This window comes from Calidris pugnax, unplaced genomic scaffold (genome assembly GCF_001431845.1).
Source record: "Calidris pugnax isolate Ruff unplaced genomic scaffold, ASM143184v1 scaffold247, whole genome shotgun sequence".
NCBI classification, from domain to species: Eukaryota; Metazoa; Chordata; class Aves; order Charadriiformes; family Scolopacidae; genus Calidris; species Calidris pugnax.
The window spans coordinates 2,462,298-2,484,057 of NW_015090980.1; the positions used below are offsets into that span (position 1 = coordinate 2,462,298).

The window sequence follows — 21,760 nt, forward strand, 5'->3', positions numbered from 1 at the left end:
GGGGAAAGTTGAGTGATTTGTAGCTTTGTCCTGAGGGGATCTCCATTCTTTATTAAATTGAAATGGAAGATGTAGGATGCATATTGAGCTCTACATTTTGGGGGTCTCAGATGTTCTAACAGTCTCAACATATGGGAATTAATAATAATTTCGGAGGCATTTGATGCCTTTATTTTTCTGAGGTTTTTTGGGTTGGATGGTTGGTTGGTTTTTTTTGAAGGAAGATCTTCTACCTTATCTTAGAGGCAACATTGCCTCTCATCATTGCTTGTTGTTTGTTTGTTTTTTTTTTGAAGGAAGATCTTCTACCTTATCTTAGAGGCAACATTGCCTCTCATCATTGCTTCAAATTCAGAAAGCTACCCAAGCTTCCATGGTAACAACCTTCTTTTGTTGGACACCTTTGTAGTTTTGATCTTACCAGAAGTGTATGTCCCAGTGCACAAAACAACATTTCAGGCAGATCCTCAAAGTTCTGTCATCATTTAACCAGTAGAAAGATCCTGTTCAATAAAATTGTCAGTGTCAATGCCTTTGCTATTAATATGGTGATAACCATAGGATGTCTTCTGCTATCTTTGATCAAGTGGTGCCTACTTCTGTAAGACTTCGGAAAGTTTGAAAGGACCAATATGACCAAGTTTGAAACAATTTATTTCTATTCCACAAGAATATCTAATGGCTGATTAATTGTATAAGACTTTGAGTTTGATGATACTTCAGCAGAACTATATTCCATTCTCAATCTAATTGCCAATGTAAGCCTGCATAAATTAGTTATTTGCTGAAAAACATGTTGGAGAATAAACAGTAACTCTAGGGGGTTTAACTTGAACTGTCTTTGCATATTTTCATCCTACTAGTGTTCAAAGATTCTGAATTCCCATATTTTTCGTGACCAAGAACGGTCAGGTCACTTCTCTGTGTCTTGGTGTGACAAGCTGTGAAATGGATTGCTCCCATCCACTGTGTTCATAAAATCCTTTGAGGCTCCCTGTTACAAAGTAGTGGGATTTTTTTTATAATAAAGCCCATTTCCCTTCCAACATAGTTGGTAATTTTGAAGAGTGAACAGACTTAAACTGCTTACATTTGACATATGGAAATGTTATCCAAGTTTAATTGCCTGTGTATTTCTTAAGTGAGTGAGCATCCGTATGTTGTATACCCTTTATCCTTTGGCTTCTTTCTCCTTCTTGGTCTTCTGCCTCGGCTACTGTTGTGTTCCGATTCCAATATGCTTTTCCTTCAGTCTCTTGGATTCACTACTGTGGCATTGTATTTGCATCATAATTTTAGATTGTGTTATGTTATTGAGTGCTTCTTGTAGAAACAACTTATCACAGTGTATTTTCAGGCAGGCTTGATACTCATTGTATTCAATGGCCAAAATAAAAATCTTAGACGTGAAATTTATTGCTTAAAATTCACTTTCATGATATCTTAAATGTGAAAAAGTACCACAATAAATCTTTAGTCATTTGTATTTTAGTGGTGTTATCCCATGCAAATCCAGAGGAGATTTTCTAGTGGGTCTTATAAAATCAACCTGAATGTTTTGATTTAAAAAAAAGGATTCTATTTGAATAAGAATTGCAATGATACATGGTATTTTGCTTAGATTTATTATAAGAATGCATAAAATGGTGTAATACAACAGCCAGTTTACCTGGAAATCCCTCCTTGGGTCAATCCATGTATTCAAAATACATGTAAAGGTTCCGAAAGCACCGCTCAGCAGTGTTGTGAATTAAGTCTGAAGCTATTTAGCAATAGACTAAAAGTGTTCATTTTAATAATTTAGGGGGTTTTAGTGTCTCAAAACAGTATTATGGGAACTTGATGGTGTTAGACCAAAGACAAAGGAATATTAGCCAAAGTGTTAGCCAAAGTGAAGAGGAAGGGAGGATCGAATGTTGAAAGTGCACAAGCAATGAAATCAAATCACCCAACCCAGAACATCGTATGTAAAAACTCAACCTCTTGATTTCACGCTTATTTAGCAAACTTTAGTGATTAGCAAATCACTAAGGTATGTCGTCTGACCATGCTTTACCAAACAAAATATCCAAAGCAGTCTTTTTACAGAAATCCACATATCTTAGGATTATTTCTTACAAGAAATGCAGTATCTTCTGACTCACTGATGAAATACCGTTGTGCCTTGCAGGTAATAGTTTATTTGAGTAAAAGAGAATTTGGGAATAAAGCAATGTGATTTTGATTTTAGCATGATTGGATAGCGTCAGAGAAAACAAAACTCGGGTGTTCATAAAATACGCTAAAAAAAAACCCTGTTTGGAGGTCCTTCACTGTTAAATGTTGTGTGGGCACAGTGAAACCTTCACTTCCAGAGCGAGGGCAATAAAGTTACACTTCGGTAGTTAATATGTATCCTTAGAAGGTTTTATGATGTGCGGTTGCTTACAGCTTTTATATGCTTTTAAAAAAGTCATAGCCTAGATTAAGCCATTTCATTCTTTGTTCCGATCCATTGTGAAGAAGAAATGATGAGGCAGCATATTGATAGTACTGAAGAAAACAGTACAATTTTTTTTATGCCTCACAGAATAGTTCAGGAGAAAATGGAAAGTAACTACGTGAATAATAATGACTTGCCAGTGATTTGTAATTATTTCTTACCACCAGCCTACTGGTGGTAGAAAGGACTGTAGAAATCAAGAAATATGAAAGATGTTAGAATTGCTTTCAATTTTCATTGAAAGAAAAATATTAACTACTTTTTTCAAATTTTTGTCCATTTTAGAGAAAGAATATAATATTAAAATCTGGAGCAGAATATTAAAAATGTTTCTTTTCGCTGAACTCAAACATTACAAAAATCTTCGAGAGACTGAACTTTCTAGGGAAGCAGAGGTCTATTTGTAAACACTCACAGTATACCTAAGCAGACATCCATATCAAATGTTGAGGGTTTAATTATATTCTTCTTTTCTAAAATCTGATCTTGTGGAGGTGTATCTGGGGGCACAGTTTGATATATTGTGTTTGAGTAGAATTTGTGTCAATAGAAATAAAAATTTATGACATAATCTTTAGCTTCTATTTTTCCATTTAATGTATTTATAATGAAACGATACTAAGAAATACACTACTACCATACTTCAGTATATAATATACTGTATCTTATCTATAGTAGTAAGAAGGGTTTAAATGGAAAATAAGCAGACCTGTTAGTAGCAGAGAATAAATAAAGCTGTGTTTCTAGAGATAGGGGTTACACTGCAAGAGTTGGGTGTTTATTTGCGCTTTTGTGGTTTAAGAACAACACTACAATAGGATCTTATGCATGGAAACGCGTGTGGGGATAGCTGTCTTGTATTGATGTAGTTGTTTTCAAGATGAACATGTTCCAAGCGTGACTCTTCATTCTCCTCTTCCTCACTGTTCTCATGAACGTCATCATCATCGATATGAATCCTGCAGATGCGTTCTGGAGGGACTGTCCTGTGAGATTGTGGGAAGAATTATATTTTAATTATTCAAGATGACTCATAACCTCATAACTTATTTTAAAGATGCTGTTTATTTAGAGATTGAAAAATGTTAACTCAATCAGTACATTTTCTCAATAATATATTTATTGAGGACTTCTACAAGTCATTCTTATTTAAATTCTCTCCTTTCATTGTTTTCTCATTTGTATCATATACTTAGTTTTCCTGAGGAAAGTATTGTCATGTGTTGCTGAATGAAAACTAACTTCAGACCTGTGGAAAGGCCACTTTCAGTGGTCAGCAACAGCTGGTGACTCCTTGCAGTGATTGCGTAAAACGTTTGGGCTCTTGTCCAAGAGCAGAAAAGCTGGTACTTTGCTGCGCCTGTCAAACTGTAGCTGCCCCAGCGGACGTGTGGCCCAAGCAGTGTTACAGATTAATTTCCTGGAGAGAACTGGTGCTCAGCGTCTTTGTGAGCATTCTCAAGAGCTATGAGGGAGGGTGAAATCTCACTTTTCTCTTATAATATGCAGAAATACTGCAGTAGCAAACACAGGATTTAGCTCCTGCTTCTGAATTTCCTTAAAAAATGCTTCGTTAAGAGTAAAAAGTTCTTGTGACATTTATTTTAATGTTGTTAATGTAAAAAGAGCTTGGAAATTACCTTATTTTATTATTGTTCAGTCTTAAAAAACGTAATTTTCTCATCTCATTAATTCCAAAGGGCACGGACTTTAATTCATTATGATCCAAAAACAACTCTCTCAGAGAGCGATATGCTCCAAAAAATGATACGGGATCTATTCCATCATCAGTGAGTTTGTTAAAGGACAGGTAGAGGTATTCCAGCCCTGGCTTCATGTGACCAAAGACATATCCTGGAATTCTTTCAATCTGATTTCCTATAAGTATCAGATGTAGTAAAGATTTTGGCAGATAGGAGGGAACATGATATAACTTGTTGTAAGAGAGATCAATAGATTCCAAGTTCCTGCATTGAAGGAGGAAAACAAAAAACAAAAAAACAAAAGGATGAAAATATTAGAGCATACTGAGCATCCTGCATTGTCACTGCTACATTCTGTACTAAATAGTGCTTAATGGGGTTATAAGGAAACTAAATTTCAAAGGGAAATTTTCTATTAATGGAACAGAGTGCACGTTTTATGGAGCATGGTCATACATAATGACTCTGGAGAATAGAAACAATTGAAGTCATTAATTATCATTCAAGCACAATGATTCTGTTGATGGAAAGAAATCTACAGTAATGAGTACAGAGAGATAGTTGATTAGGGGAAACCCAAGGGACTAATTTGTGATTGATAAGCATTGCTGAATTGCAATAATGAGTTACAGTGGAAAACACAGTATAAGCTTGGGACTTCAGTGGTTATCCCTTTGATGTGGATTTTAAAATCTTATTCTGTAGCCTATTTGAGTTGTTTTGTGAATGGCATCTTCAGAATGATTGGGATGTGCTTCACTCCCAGAGACGAGAGAAGCTGTTAGTAACAGTGTGGTTGTTTAAACTAAGCAGTTTACAAATCCAGCAATCAGCCTGTAGGGCTGCAGCTGAGAGATTGTGGCAAGGTACCCTGCATAGTTTAGCAAATCTTTTATCAAAAGAATCAAAAGCAGTATCATCTTTTCCTTCTTTCATTCTAATTGCTTGCTCTGCTTGAATTCTACTCTTACACAATGCAGCTGCATCTTATTTACCTCTATAATTTTTAATCTAGTGGGAAACAAAACTAGGACAGTATTCAGTTATTGTTAAATTACCTGTGAGTAATATTTATTATATAAATGGTGGAGTATTATTGATAATTAATGTTCTTTTTTGATTGGATGGACAGAAAAAAATATTTAGACTTTTATGTCAATATGGTACAGATTTGAGTTATAAAGACTTTTTCTTTTAAAACCGATTCTGAATACTTTATAGATTATACAATTTAAGCAAAAGAAATTAAGACAGATTAGCTACGGAAAACAAGCAAATCAAAAGACAACTACAATTTCAAGTTAAAAGTGATGAGGTGCAAATGTTGATTTCATTATCTGTCTCACTAATAACAGAGAAATAATTATATTTTGAATGATTCGTACTTACTCTTGGTTTATCCAAGCCAAAGGTGCTATTCTGTGCTCTTCCAATTTGTTATGCTTTAGCACGATGACATTTATGTTTTTTGTATGGTTAAAGCAGATTTCTGACACTTCTTCAATTTGATTATTTTCAAGGTATAACTCCTGTAAGAGCATTTGAAAAGAAAATTTGTGAAAGCAAAAATACACTATTCTATCACATTGCAAAATGTAGCTATTACATGTCTTCCATATTACCTGATGTATCTGTTCCATTCTGGATAAAGAAATAATAATCTGAGTCCGAGTCAGTTTATAGCTGTAGTTTGACTTCCGGAAACTCACTTTTTCAAAGCAATTTTTTTGTTTTCTCCTGCATATACAGATTGCTTTGAAAGATCAAATAGAAAAAAGTTGTATCTTTTGTCTTGCCTGAACTTGTACAGTGTAAGAGTATATAATGTGAGAGTGATGAGATTGACAGGAAGTTGCTAATTTTATTTTTTTTTTTTTGTCTTGGAAAGTTGTTAGTGATAAAAATATTGAGAGTTTTGCTTTCTTAATATTTTTGCTGGGCACTTGTTAGCTTTGAAACTTTCAAATTTGTAGGAACATAAAATGTTAATATTTTACAAAACTTAATGGTGTGAGTCTGCAAGTTATCAAAACTGTGTTTTACAGATTAAGTTCTTGATAATGGCTTGTAATGTAGGATAAATATGATGTGAAATAAAAATGGACTAAAGGCTAAAATATATGTAGGACCTGACATAGAATTTAGAGCCTGTAAAGGAGGGCTTTGGGAAAAGAGAAAAGTATCTGTAGCCTGCAAATCGTTGCTTGTAAGTTTATTTGGTGTTGATTTAAAATTAAATGTTGCCAAAGCATATAAAGTCTAGAAGAACTTGCCAGGTGTTCATCAAGGAGGGATGAAGTGAAAAAAAGACAAATATAACATGTGAACGGATGGGTACTGGACACAAGTAAAGTTTCAGGCACTAGCTGCAGGAGAAGGTAATTTTATGGAAAAAATATTGTTTCTCCTCATGTTTCAGACTATGGAAGATCCCAAGGATAAAAAGAAATAAATATGAGGACACTGAAATGAGAGAGAGCAAAAGGAAAAAATCAAGAGAGATGGTTAAATTAATAGGTAGCAAGAATTATCTTTGAAATAAAGTCTGAGGTAAGCAGGGAATGAAACTAGACAGAGATTGAGAAGTAAGAAGAAAATAGCTTCTAGATATTATCCCTAAACGAAACCCCAAGCAAACAAAAATTAGAAATAATGGTTTAAGATTAAAAGTTATAAATACATCTAGAAATAAATCTATAAAATTTAAATTTGTCTCTACCTAATGATTGTAATGCAGTGAGTAGGAAAAAGAAAAAGAGACGAAGATGTCTGGAAAAATGAACCTTTCTTGTTTTAGGCTTTTGTGGTGGTTTTTGTTTTGTTCTGTTTTTACCTCGAGAGTGGCGGGAAGACCTTGTGGGATAATTCTGAATTTGTTTCTACCCAGTCGCAAATAAGAGAGACTTTTCAAAGGATAAAAGGCCAAAGGACTGACATTCGCTTCACTAAGTTTATTTCCTTCTAATTCCAGGGTGACCAAGTTCTTTAAATCTGGGGAGAAAAAGTTGGACTTTCTGTTAGATACCGCCATCTCATATCTTGATGAAATGCATGTTTAAAATTTAACTGTCTTAAACATTACTTAGATCAGTTCATAGAAATGAAGAAATTTAGTGAAAGGATTTTCATTTATTATCTCAGTCGCTGACGTGATCATGGGTTTGTTACTCTCTTTTTGGGCTCATCTCTCTCCCCCTCCCCGTGCTCCTCTCAGCCCTTCGCTGTGCTGCGTTGAGAACGCTCCACGGATTCACTACTGTTCTTTCTCCTCAGCCTTCCAAATGCAGGTCACAGTAGAAATTAGTGTTGGTCAATATATATAAGCAGGAAAGACTATTTCATAACAATAAGTTCACAAATAACCCAAATAACTTTTTTTTTCTTTTTTACAGAAGCTTTGTTTAGCTTCTCTGAACAGTGAAATTTGATAATTTAAACTGAAAGGCTCTTGCAGCCCTTGGCCTGAGGTTTTTTTTGTCTTTGCTCAAGCATTTATAGTGCTCCATAGTGAGCTGTGTCACTAAACTGATCCACTTTCAATGCGGACCATTGAAGTCAGTAAAATTATGGCATGGAAGGTACCCTATCTGTCTTTTTTTATTATTATTTTTGTATCAGCCCACATTTAGCTTGGCTTAAAATGATCATGGTTTACTCCAATTATATTGTGCCTTATTTTTCATGCACATCAAATTTATTTCCATGCAATTTAAAAAAATAATTAATATGGTTTCACCGCACATAAAGCGATCAGTTTATGGGTCAGGAGAGTAGGTGTCTTCAACATACTTCAAATCCAATTCTACTTAGTAACCATAAAAATAAGTTTATTTGGGAGAGGAGCAGTTGCATAAGAAAGGCAAATGTGATTTTAAAAGACTTTGTTGTGTGAATCTTTTGGCTTTTGTGGCCTTTTGAAAGCATGGCATTTAAAGGCTAGCAATTATTTCTCTGGTTGTATCAGATGCATTTGGTTGAACATTCTGCTTTTCAGATTTATTTTAATCATTTCATAAGATCGGTAGTAGTTTTCTAAATACCTTGTAAGCCGTCTTCATCAATGGCATGAAGGTGGTTGTCATTTATTTTTATTTCTTCCAAACTTGATGGCAATGCAGAGGGAATATGTACCAGCATATTTCCATCCAAATACAAACGTTTTAGCTTTTTCAGAATCTTAATCATAGGGATGAAAAAGAAAACTTAGATTATCAAGTTGTAAAATATATGGTTAAACATATAGTGTAATCACAGTTAACATTTTCTTAAATGCACTTGGTTTGAAGTTTTTTAGCAGCAGTGCACTAGTATTAAGTGTTTTAAAGAAAATTAAAAGAAAGGTTTTCTCCTATCAGTCTAATTAACCGTTTTCTTTATGCTAAATATTAACAAAGGTGCCTGTTAATATCATGTGTAACCAGAAGAGCTTGATTGAGCACATCAGCTCTCCAGTCATCACTGTTTGTATTACTGCTGCTGTCTTTGAGTCGTGTAGGTGTTACAGCACTACATTACTGCAGTATTTTAAGAGTTTGAAGTACATACATTTGTAGATTATATGTTTATGCTCTTCATTTGTGAGCAAATTGATGGTTTTCTGTAGGTCAGCAAATCTACTTTACTCAAGCGTAATGACAGCAACCTTTTCAGTGACCTAGGATTTTTATGACTTCAGCTAGCTTAAAAAAAAATGGTATGAAGAATTATCTTAGTGTGATTTTGATAAATGCACGTCAGTAATCGTGCAGTAGTGAGCATTTCTTAAAAAGGTGGAATTGTTTTAGTGGTGGATCCTCTGAGGCCTGCTTTTCTGCAGTTTTGTCTTAACTGCCTGGCATGATGTAAACCTCACTAAAATTTATCTCATGATTGAGACACCTTTCTGATCTGACTTTTCCATCCACTTTGATTTCATAGGAGTTGTAGGAACTGAAATCCTTTGCAATCAGCCAAAGCTGGTTCATGTTATATAGAAGGAGGTGGTATACAGAGAGGACTGATTGCTTATGGCAGGAAACAAAATTAAAAACATACTGTGATAATTCGGCTTGGTGTTCATATGCTTTTTGCATTCATCTTGCCTGAAAAAGCAAGGCCTTTGAATTTGAATTTACTGCCTGTACATTTCAAATTACTACCTGTACGTACTTGCTTGCACGAGAAATCAGTATGGGACTATTCTGTCTTCAAGTCAGGAAAATGTCGATGCACTTGAATAACCTGTTCCCATTAAGTTCCCCTTGCAAGAAAAAGACTGAATATAGAAAGGTTCTTGGACTATTTTATGAGAAGGCTGTTCATTAAGTAAGCAGCTGTGCTTGAAAGTTTCTCATTAAAGACAGTCAACAGTAAACATAAAGCTCATTCCAGGAACTGCTATTGTATTTGGTATATGCTATTTGATGCTGTTTTATTCCAGATCATAATACTGTTCTCAAATGAAAAAATTTGAAGCCACAAGAATGATTTTAGGTTAATTTTAACTAAGAATACAGTGACATTCAACTCTTTTGAGTGGATTTTTGTAGCAAGTCTTGGCATTAGCAGATCTTTTGGGGAATCTGAGAGCATAAGCTTTACAGAGCTAATGTAATGAGAAAAATGATACATAAATTTATGAAGGTTGAGCCTGAGTATCCCAGGTGTTGTTAATGGAATATGAATTCTTCAATTCTGAAATCTCTCAACTGCAATTGGTAAAATATCAGAAAATTGTCTCTCTTATTGTTTAACATTTAATACTGGGCGCATGTCATTAAAAAATCACTAGATATTCATTATTATGATGAGAGATTTCTTGAAATAGCCGGGTTTAACTGTATTGTAATTATTCAATGGTTATTCATACTAGGTGCAAAGTAGTTTAGATCCATAGACTGAAAAGCAGGCAAAACTTTTCCTTAAGCAATATTTAGACATAGGATAGTAGAAAAGTTAGGCTTTCTTACTTTGAATGCTCGTGGGCCTACACCAGGAGAAGTAATATTATTTTTACTCAGATCAATCCATTCCAAATTAGGTATCCCGTTGAATGCTTCATCTGAGATAGTAGTGATACTATTTCCTAGGACAGAGTTCAAGAAAATAGTTTGAGTTATGAACGACAGTATGCATCTGAGTTGTGTAGTATTGTACATGAAAAATATATTGTGAAAACGGGTGTATTATGTATAATAATTGTGGGTAGATATATTCTTATTTAAATTTAAACATTGGTAAGCAAATCTAACATTTTGATTTGTTGTTTTAGAGGCTTAGCTGTAAAATTCCTTCTAATACATTTCTATAATAAGGAATGACAAAGTGTTAATGCTACTGTTGACTGCATTTGAGAATGGTTAATGTTACTTCATGACAAAAATCACACAGAGTAGACTCATTTTTTACCTGTGAGGTCTAGGCTTGTTAGATCTGGATCTGAGATTGGTGGTATTTGTGTAAGTTTGGCATTAATACAGCTTACTGTGGTGTCCGAGGTGGAACATCCAGATGGCAAGGGAGGAGCTTCTATGGGTGGAACAGGAATTGGGAAATGAGATGGCGTTCTGAAAGCACCATCATCATCTTCATCACTTTCATGTTCTATTTCTTCATCTTCAGCTCCCTTTCTTGTGATAGGTTTCTTTTCTCTGTGATGGGCTTTATATTTCTGACGATTTTTTTTGCCTTTCCTTTTTCTTTTCTTTTCATCCTTTTTCCGACCCTCTTTCTCTTTAAACTCCACCGCTTCTGTTCTAAGCAGCTCATCTTTTTCAATTTCAGTAGGTGCTGACAATACGTTGATGTTGTCAAGGTCATTGGGTTCTGGAGAATCACCGGAGAACTCACTTATGTCATCCAGTGAAATAATACTTGAATCCAAAGAGGAGGCTAACCAGAGGCAATGAGAACAAAACAAAGTTGTCTGATTAGAGGATATGAAACTGAAGTTTTAATAAACATTGTTCCTCTCATATAGTAAAAATACAGTAACTATAGAAGAATAGTATTCCCCTTAAAACATGATTTGAAAGAATGAAAATATGGTCTTATATTACTGCTTGACAGAAGAGACGTACTTTGACTGAGAAATGATTAAGCCAACCACACTTTGTAGATAGGTATGATTCATTGCAACTCCAGAAAAAAATAGGAAAAGGTTAATATAGCCTTTGTGATCTTCCTTTTTAAACTAATTCATGAATCAGCTTTTTGTGTTGATGGAGGTGTCTAAAGAGGAAAAAGAATGTGTCTGGGAGTGGGAGGAAGGTAATAGAATAAAATTCACAAAGGTTGAGACTTGTTCTCCTGTGCAAGGGAATGTCAGGTGTAGAGATGCCTGCAGGTGGGGAGCTCACCAGGGAAATGGATTAGCTCTGTCACAAAAGTTTAGTTTTTATTGCATAACATGCAATTCAAATAAAAGGAGTTTAAGTGTTTCAATCAACATGACTTCTTGTTTTACAGTTAATTTCTATCATGTTTCTATGCAGTGCATTTCTGTCACACGTGCACACACACAAGACTAAATATTTTTACAGTAAAAGGAGGTTAAGTTCAGTACTTTGCAGACTTAAGGTGTTGGGAGTGGAGGAAGGAAATCACATTTCATCTTTATCTTTTCTATTCCTTTTCTTTTTAAAGATACTGATTTTCTTTTAAGTTTTTATGAAGAACAAGCAAGATTGTAGTTCTGTTGTTCTTCTTGTGAGTTTATTTTCTTCTCTTGATTTATATCAAATAGCTGCATGTTTTTAGACTCCTAACAAAGGTTTACCAGTCTGTAAACTCTATTATGTTTATTATGTTTGTCTAATATGTTGATAATGGTTAGTGGTTACTGATAGATCCTTTGTAAATTGAAGTGGGATATAAAATGTAACCAGATGTTCTTTCTTCATATATTTAGCAAAATTTTGTAAAGGTAGGAGGGAAGAAGCAGAAAGGGGAAAATAAAAACATATAAAAACATATATTTTTTTAAATATCTCTATCTTAAGTTGCATACTTAACATCCCCTTTTCTTTAAATATCATGTCAAACTCATCTAACAGCCAGTGTACTCTAAGAAACTGAAGTCAGCTTGATTAGAAATTATGAAGACCTGCTTTTATTGTGTAATTCAGGACTTGTTTTTTCTATAGAAGGATAATGTGCAACCTGTAATCCATGATATTGTTAAATGTAGTGTCTATGTTAGGTTTTGCATGAGTTAGTTCTAAAGCAGTAAAAATATTATGGTGTACTGTACCAGTATCAGAACAAACTGGGCAGCATTCTCCTGCAGGTATAATAGTTTGGAGACATTTCAGAGGTGGGCACATGGTTGTATCACATATCACTTCTCCTTTTGAACAGAGACAGGTAATGCAGGGCTTGGGAGACCAGACGGCTTTATCATACATAATCATCCCATTAGCTGTGCAGTGCCCCTTCTTTCCTAAGAAAAGAAAATAGAGAATTGGAATTTAACAGCTTAAACTGAAATAAAAGCAACAGTGTTTATTTAAAACTTTGGAAAGAAGCACTACTGTTTCGTTCTCATGTTGAAAATACATAAAATACATCCTATTCTAAGTATCTTATTCCTTACTTTTCATTTTACTTATTGTTACTACTTAGTAGTAGTAACAATATTTACTTCAGAGTGACTGGTCATAGGCTTAGTGGAAGTTAAGTCCATTCTGTAGTGACCAGTATAATGGCAAACACCTCTTCCTTGTAACTTGCTTTATCTGAAAAAAACCTCTTTGCTAGGAAAGTAGCAAACTTGAACAACTTGTACTAATAAATGCTTTGTCTCCAAAGGTTCTGGACATGAATCTACAAAAAAAATAGAGATTTCCTCAGGGTAGCAGTCTAAATTTTCAGAAAGAAATGTAGAAGAGATTTATTTTGTAAGCTATATTCAGTAGACAAATGGTTTGGAGAGCATGAAGACTTTGGAAGGAAACTATTCTATGTCTCTCTCTCTCTCCTTCCAGTGATGGAGTCTACCTCAGCAAAAGTTTCCCTGGGCCGTTCTCATTCAGACTCCAGGATAAACATTGCACTGGAGCATGATGGTTTTTTTGTTGGTCTTTTGAGAGAAGGAAAGCCAAGGTTGAGATTCTTCATCCTATTTTCCTATTTTTGAGCGTAGCTCTGAGTCTGGTGAGAATCTTCCCTACATACCTTCCTTTTCCTCTTTCTAATTGAAATGAAGTGCTCATTTCAAGCTGAAAACCCTTTTCTGAGTTACGTTGTACTTTCCTGTGTATAAATTAAAATTTTCCTCTTTTCCTATTTGGTTTGACCTCCTCCTTCAGATGAAGATTGTCTAATACAGTGGAAAAATCTTATCCCGACTGAGTTTACATGCAAGGGACTGTCATTTGCAATAGACAAATTATCTTTGGAAGGAGTGTTTGCAGGGTTTGTTTTCCCTCACTCCACTCTGGTCCAAGCTTGGTTGTTCAGTTTTAAGGGGAAAGTATTCAGGATAGTTTCTAAATATTCTGTCAAGACATTTTGCTTTGAAATGGCCCTGAAATTAATATTTGACTCAAAATCAGGCATTTTGCAAAGTCCTTCAAGGCAGTGCTACCATAAAGACCACTGGATATGAACCTGTTTTCTAACAGAAAAAATTAATTCTCAGAATCATCCTGTTTGGATGCTCCACTATGCCTTAGATTTTAAAAGTTATTCTTTAGATTTAAATTACTCTTGGAATGGAAAGAAGGAGAGGATACATATGCATAATTTCAGCTACATAAAGTTGTGCTCAAATCAACTCAAGCCTTGTGAACTGAAGGAGGAGATGAGTTAGCCCAGGCCAAGTTAGTTGGCTTTAAGTCCCTTGTCATTATACCCAGGTATCTGTAATCCAGCTGTTTGCTGGATCCTGACTTCTGTTTTTTATGTGCTTGCCAGGAAGCCACAATATTTCTTTTAAATAATCTCCAAAGGAAACACAGAAAGAACACTACACTTTCTCATGTTAAACAATAAAATGTCAGCTGTTCCGGAGGAACATATCTGGCTTGAGATGGAAATTCTTCTGCGCTTCCTTAAATTCTTTAGTTTCTTTTAGCTACTAGACTGTATCTGAAGTTGGTGCAAATCTTGTCTGAATAAGCATAAAGCTATGGGTTATCAGGCTTTGACCTCGGCTGACTTCTTTAACAAATTATCTTGTGTTCTGTGTACATGAGCTACTTAAAAAGACAGGACAAGTGTGTGTTCTCAAAGGCAAAGAGATCCCTTTTTATTGGGTTGCAGAACTGTTGTTTGGCACTCTGTTGGAATTCACATCACCCCTTTGAGACAGAGTAAAAACCGCGCTGAGATACTCCTTAAACTTCCTGGCCGCTGAGTAACTCCAGTAGGATGGTACGAGCAGGGAAAAGTGAGGTTTGAGAGATATTAGAAATAGTGCAACAGTGTACATCCTATTCTGCACTGCCTAATGGGTAGAATGTAGTCTATAAAGCACAAACTGTAAATTCTCTTACGTTGTGGTGAACTGACTCCATTTAAATGGTTCACATGATTTTTATATGGTGGAAGGATATATGTCTGGTTACTGCTAAGACTTGATTTAACCTGTTAATTTTCATCCTGTGTATGATATCTGTAAATTGTTTTTTAAGCTACTAAGAGCAAAATAAGTAGCTAGGAGAATGTAAATGAAGTTTTGGATTGCATTTTCTTCTGTTCTGAAGCATGATTAATAATAGTGTTCTATTATTTAATAGGCTCTGTTTTTTCCAAATCTGACATTTACTTGAAAAAATTTTGAACTTTAAAAGCCAGACTGAAAAATACCTTGTGGTTGAAGTCTTTGGCAGATGAGCACAGGACTTTTAACCTTTGGAAATATGGTGTAAATTCAGCACAAAGTTCCAAATAAAATGAGTTCAGTGGTTTTAGCTCAGCTTTTGGATGCAAGTCCAGATAGAAAGAAACAAACGGGGTGGGGAGGGGGGAAGGACCATGCATTATTTCAGCATGACTGATGGTCTCTGTCAGAAACACTGGAATATTTTACATGAAGTGTATGCTATTTAAGTGGTATTTTCCTCTGTTTAATTTTAAAAATATTTTAAAATTAAAGGGTTGACATGAGTAGCCTGTATTATAACAGTAATATTGTAGAACACACAAGAAATGCTATAGTCAAGGCTTTTGCTAGTTATCCCGTTAAAACCCCTTACTTAAAAATATTTGATCTCAGCCATTCTGAAAGTAAGGACTCACAACAAATAGTAACTGTCAAGAAACTGACAAAAATATGTTTTGCCATTTAAGTTGAGACCTGTTAACCCTGTGGTCATGTCTCTTGTGTGACACATTAAAAGGGTTAACTTTTTGTATATAAAAATAGATTATTATAATTTTATGTACAACTGGTAATCAGAGCATTCTTATTTTCTCATAAAATTCCTAAGTTTGCATATGATGGTTTTACTCAGTGAGTGATCTTTTGCTGCTGGAATGGAAGTATCTGTATATTTATTAGCTATAGAACGGACAGGGCCCTGTATTGGTTCCCCACAACATCCCGGTATCTTTTCTTCAACATTTGAACTTCTTTCTATCAAAAGAAATGAAGTGTTAGAACATGTCAGTAATTTTCAATTGGTTGATAACTGGGCTTTCAAAATTGAAAAATACTGATAGTATTATTCAGAAGTTCTTATCTCCAGAGTGGATTTGTATTCTGATTTTTAGACTCTTGTGAATCTTCATTTCCTGTTTTGTGAGTGATAATTTCCCATTTGAGATGTATGTAAAATCATAAACATCCCAGAGCAAGAGTTCTCTCTTTCTTTGGTGCGCTCAGGACCAACAAGACATTTAACAGCTGTCAGTTCTCAATCCCTCTCTAGTCTTGCTTTCTTTGAGGAGACCGGAGAGAGGTCTGTTACGGTTACCAAGGCAGGTTTCAGTAAAGATCAATGAAATTATGCTTTTTTGCTTGTTTGAAATTATGCTTTTTTGCTTGTTTGTTTCTTAAGACATCAAATCCTCTTCCCTACGTCTCCTTCAAAAAACGTAAAATACACATTAGTACAGCAATGTGAAAACCTCTAGATCAGCTAAAAGGCAAGTTTTATATAAATCATCCTATTGAACTTCTATTAAAGAAATCCAGGTTCTCGATATAAATGGAGAATAGAGTGATCTTGTGGTGAATGTGTATTTTTTCTCTGTTAGTTTAGTTTTCCATGTGAAGGGTCTTTTTTGTAATCTAGATTTCATATTGCAACTATTACTGTGTGTTATTGATTGACTTACAAAATACAGCAGTATTCCCAAAATATTGCATGTACACATAGCAAGAATGTTGCACTTCAAAAATATAACAAAAAATAAGAATATAAATCAATTTTAAGAAGCACTGGTCTTATTAGTGTTAGGGCCTTAGTGGAATGTTAATTGACTTAGGAGATATATTGAGCAAAAAATTCTTCAAAATGGCCTTCAAACTTGCTACATGTTTGAAGTTATGAAAATATCCCAACAAAATTTGTATTAGATAGAATGAAATGATAATGCAGAGAAATTGCAAAAAATACTACTGTTACATGGCAAAGCAGGATTCTGCATAAGGCTTAAGCAACTAAAAAGCTTTATATGGTAACCACAAAATTATTATAAAAGGCAACAAAAATGGGTTACCAAAAAGGTAATTGGGATTTATTTCAGTATCTGTTGCAAATAAAGCTAAAATGAATCCTTCATGAGTTTATACATTTCATTTGAAATCAAGATGAAAATGGGCCTGCTCTGAGCAGTAGAGAGGCTTTGTTCTTACCTGGTAAAACATTGTAACTCGATTCATGGCCACCCAAACCTATGAAAGAATCAAATACTCCCATAACACCGTCATCAATGTTAATAAGAGGTATGCTGGGTGCTGCGGCAACGGGAGCTGGAAGCTCCATCCCTGGCTGCCTTGGGGACCTGTGCCCTGCTGAGGAGCTCCTGCGCAGTCCTCTGTGGCGTGTTCTTCTCCTTGGCCTCCTGAGAAGTGTACTGCTTTCATTTTGAGAAAAATCAATGCACAGAGAGACAAGCAGGAAATAATAGACTAATGATGTAGCCTGCATGTCTTTGCGCGTCTCAAAGTATCCTGGAACTGGAAAAAACAGGAAAATTAGACACCTAGAGAGCTTTTTGGATTATGTCAGTCATATGGTGCGCTTTTCAGAGGAGATAGATCAAGGCAGGGTAGGTCAATACAATCAAGCTTCCTCTTGGAAAGAAAATGCCCTATGAGAGCTCAAGTAAGCAATTTGATTTTTGTGGTTCCTGACTATTGTCCCTTGAGGACAATAGTCAAATTCAGATATACTGCTGGATAGAGGGATATTTTGTTTTATCAGAATCACACTGAATTATTTAGGTTGGAAAAGACCTTTAGGATCATCAAGTCCAACTGTCAATTGAATCAAACATCCAATTGTCCAGTTGAGTCCAGCTCATCAGCCAACCACTGGATGAGTCAAACTGTGTTTAGAAGTATCTTTTTCAATCAAAATTAATCACGCATGTAGTGAGGTGCTACCTTTGTGTTTGGGATTGCATTTAAACAAGTAGTTTACATTTGCAGTGCCATCAGGCGTTTGTAGTTTTGTAATTGTTACTGCTTCCAGCAGGGTTGTCCCTGAAAGCTGTGAAGTGTTTCTTCACTTTTTTGATTGCTAATATTTCTTTCAGGTTGTGGTAACTTCTGAACATGGAGATGGCAAAGTAACAGAAAAATCTCAATGAATTTCTGTTGCTCTGCACCAAATTATTTTGGTTTGCTATTTCTGTGCAAGGTGGTTTTCACCGTAGATGAAAAGAGATGTTCCTTTTGCTTCCATTTCCAGCCTTCCCCCTCTTTCCCAGAATCTGTTTGGTTCTGCAGTAGAGGGGACCTTTTGGAAGTTTGAACACAATAGCGCTACTCATGACATCCCACTTCTGCTTTTCTAGCAGAAGTTTTTATTAAGCATAGGTAGTCTAAAATGGTTGATCTATAATGGGTTGTATTCTGCATTTACTATCAAAGAAATTAAAAATGAGTATATATCTTAAGCTGCCTTATGCTTCTGACAGAAAAATTACGTTTACTGTCACCAATAGGTGGCATTCCAAAACAGAGCAGTCAAGATTCAGGGGTATGCACAGAAAGCATATCCAGCAATGGCTATATCAGTGTGGAAATAAGTCTATGCATGTCCAAAGTTATTAATGATTTGTCATAGCTCTGTTGGCACAATTCTTTCAAAAAGGAAACGCTCTTGTCCTGTGGCCTATTTAAACCGAGAAGTGTCTGGAGACACTCGTATTCTTGTGATGTTGAGAATTACAGAAGAACTTGAGGCTTAGAGCACTTTGTGTCCAAGACAAGGCTTAAACTATGTCCATGTGTTTTTTTTCTAAGGAAGTCTTGAGGGGATTAAAAAATGCTTTTTCTTAATGCTCATCAGTCTGCCTTTATGTAGAGTCTTTCACTTTGGAGTTAGACTGATTATAGTTACACAAATTGTATAAATGCAGGAGGGTGTTATTTCAGGAACTTGAACTGTGTTTCTTGCATGAATCAGATATTTTTTTTTTTAGAAGTTTCTGCATCTTGGTATTGTCTAATTTATATAATAGGTCATGTTTTTGGTACAAATTGTCTATCTTGTCTTTAACATAAGGCATGTGACTGATAGCATGTTTTTCATGCTTTCCACGGCATAATTTTCATATTTTGTTTTTAAATTGAAAATTGGCAGTAAATAAGCTTAAAACAGTTTGCTCTTACTTCTTTCCAATATCATAATTTTTGTGTTCAACTATTTTAATTTTAAAATATAGCAAATATATATATTAATTTGTAGGATTTTGTAGGATTTTGTTAAGCTAAGCTAATATTTTATTCCCATATAAAGAGAATTTGAGATGCATCCCACACAAATCCACATAACATCTTGTTGTAATAGCAGGGTCCTGAAATTAATCCAGACTTTAGTTTACTGCTTTCTACCCCTTAGAAATCAGTTATTCCAAAATGCTCTGTAGACTTTACGCTGGCCTTTTATTTACAGAAATTACTGTTAGTTAACATATCGAATGGATGCAGAAGCTTGTATTCTGCCCTGATGATGTCTGTTCTTTTTCAGAAAGTGCTTGTTTCTTAGTACCTCAGCTTGCAGGACAAATGACCTAATGTTTTTGGTTTCTAACTTACTTGCATGGTAATGATGGGCTATAAAATTACACAGTAAACTTTTGTTCCACAAATTTGAATCAAACACACAAAGAGCCCTTAGGGAAAACTGAATATACAAAGAAAAGTCTTGAACATGTGTATTCATTCTGTTGAGTTAGTGACATCTTAATTATGGTCACATTTTTATAGTATGCTTTATAATAATGCCATAGCTATGTAGTTACAATAATGCTACATAACATTTGTGTTTTTAACATTTAACCCTTTCTTCTTGTGACCAGAGGCATATAATGGCATGACTAAAATACTTTTCCATTCTCCATGCATGTATTTTTAAAAGTGAGGAATATATAGGTTGAATTACATTACATTTACTCTACAAATGATTTCTCTGAGTTTTGTTGTTGACTTCAATACAGACTAAAACTATAGTAAATCCAATTATTTTAAAATGAAACTTGTTTTCATAAAATACATTATAATTACAAATTAAAAAAAACCCACCAAACATAAAATAACCCCTCAAAAAATGTCTTTATAAACTAATCCTGTTCATATATGTGAATTCATTTGCTATATTTTCACATCAAGTTAACTCTTCAGTACTGAAAACTTAATACTGCTAATTTCAAACAAATGGTGTTCCTTGCATGCAAAATACTGAGCTACATTTCTAAGTTTCTTTCCTTGGTTTATTTAGTAAGTGTTGTCTCACATTTTAAGGGCCAAATTGTGAATGTCATAGAAGAAAAATGCATTGGGCCTTTACTGGCCATCACTGGAACCCTCAGATTATCTGTCAGGAAGTTATATTTAGTATAGTGTCAACAAACTTTTAATTTAGGGAAAATTTAACCTATTCAACCTATATAAGTTTTGTAATAAATCATTACATATCAAAATAAAATTATAGATAGTTAATATAATGACATTATTACACCTTTGTGTTGCCAGATACTCTCAACATGGCTGCATTGCTATACCTTTTTTAATTTTACTCATATGTTTAGATCATGCATAGTATGTGTAAGCATCTTTATTAACTTTACTTTTGTCATGAGATGTGTTCAGTAGTTTGTAGCTTTCAATTGTTTATCTTCAGTAAGTTCAGTATCTGTCATTTTGCTTTTATGTTAATGGAACTAGTTAATTTTTAAAGTAGTGACCCTTCAGGAATACCAGGGTATCAGCATTTATTAAATAATCTATCTTTATCTGTTCAGTCAAAATTCAAACATGTTTCAAAGATGTCAAAGTTATTTCTCATGATACACAGGGGTTAAAGTGATTTACCGAGATTTTTCACATACTCTTTAAATTTATTGCATAGAAATGAGTTACATTTAGCCATACCAGCAAAACTAATTGCACTTTCAGTTAGTTTAGGCTCAAAGTGCATGGCAAACATTCATATCCAACAAAAAGCAAATCCACTGGTTTTGCATATTTTATCTAGAAAAGCAGTTCAGTTCAGTATTGCTAAATACAGCTAGTATTATTTCATACATATTTGCAAAGTTAACATGTCGTTTAAGCCATTCAACCCCATGCTTTAAGCAGTAATTTAAAATTTAAAACATTTTACCTTGTCATCTAACCTAACAGCAGATTCTGCTTGGTTTCATTTAGTCTCCAGTTGCAAATGAAACAAAATCACAGTGATATCTTTAAAACAAACAGAGAAACAGTAGGGATTGTTGAAACATGTTAGATGATTCCTTAGTTAAGTCTGAAATAGCTTCTTTCCCTGGGGACAAAGCGCTGTTCTGTTCTGTGTGCAGAGAATCAGCTAATACTGTTACTCGCAGAACTAAAAAGCTCACTTTAAGAAAATGAAAAGCAGCACAATAGGATCGGTCCGGAGGCTGACAAGGCACAGCTGGAAATTCTCTTTCAGTACTTACAGCTGGTTGCATAAGGAACGGGAAAATGGAGAGTTTTCAAAAGACACGAAAAATGCATCTTTTATTCAGTTCTGGTTTGTGTATTTAAAAACTTAGTTTCTAGGTGGCATGGTTTTAATGTAGATTTTTTATTTTACCGAGAATAATACATTTTGGCAAATGTAGCCTGGACATAAAAACATTTATTAAAATTAGAATTTTTGTCTTCAGTTCATATTTTCTCAATCTACTCCTGCCTGTATAGCCTATAACCTATAAGCAGCAAACCTTTTTGTTGAAGGTTTAGCACGAAAAGCTTTTCTTTTGTCTGTTTACAGCAATGATTTCACCCTAAGTTGTAGCTTATGCATGGAAAATAAAATGACTGAAGCATTTTCCCTTCATTTTTTTTTTGTGAGGCTAATTACATCCTGAAACATGATCCCGAAGCACAGCTCTGCAGAAGCTGCAGTGAAGTTAGTAATCCAAATATGAGGACTGGGGGGGGGGGGGGGGG

The 21,760-nt window shown here is 34.7% G+C and overlaps 2 protein-coding genes across 3 annotated transcripts in view; one reads left to right on the forward strand and one right to left on the reverse strand.

Moving 5' to 3' along the window:
- CENPP (centromere protein P) overlaps nt 1-21,760 on the forward strand; it is a 145,327-nt gene that overhangs the window by 92,599 nt on the left and 30,968 nt on the right. The window lies entirely within an intron of this gene.
- ECM2 (extracellular matrix protein 2, female organ and adipocyte specific) lies at nt 1,605-21,169 on the reverse strand. The gene is made up of 10 exons (XM_014953505.1): nt 20,946-21,169; nt 16,967-17,290; nt 12,416-12,604; nt 10,573-11,055; nt 10,134-10,249; nt 8,226-8,361; nt 7,019-7,176; nt 5,575-5,714; nt 4,123-4,449; nt 1,605-3,468 (listed from the first exon to the last, which is right to left on the reverse strand). The coding sequence occupies exons 2-10, from the start codon at nt 17,259-17,261 to the stop codon at nt 3,261-3,263; spliced, it is 2,052 nt and encodes a 683-aa protein (XP_014808991.1). The 5' UTR covers nt 17,262-17,290; nt 20,946-21,169; the 3' UTR covers nt 1,605-3,260.

Bases quoted from the DNA above. Each gene is read 5' to 3' on its own strand.
- ECM2 (XM_014953505.1), bottom strand. From the start codon at position 17,261: ATGCAGGCTACATCATTAGTCTATTATTTCCTGCTTGTCTCTCTGTGC. The intron at 7,177-8,225 runs GTATTTAGAAAA...TTTTCTCCCCAG, and splicing joins TGATGAAGACGGCTTACAAG to ATTTAAAGAACTTGGTCACC. The intron at 3,469-4,122 runs GTAATTTCCAAG...ACAATCTCACAG, and splicing joins CTGAACAATAATAAAATAAG to GACAGTCCCTCCAGAACGCA.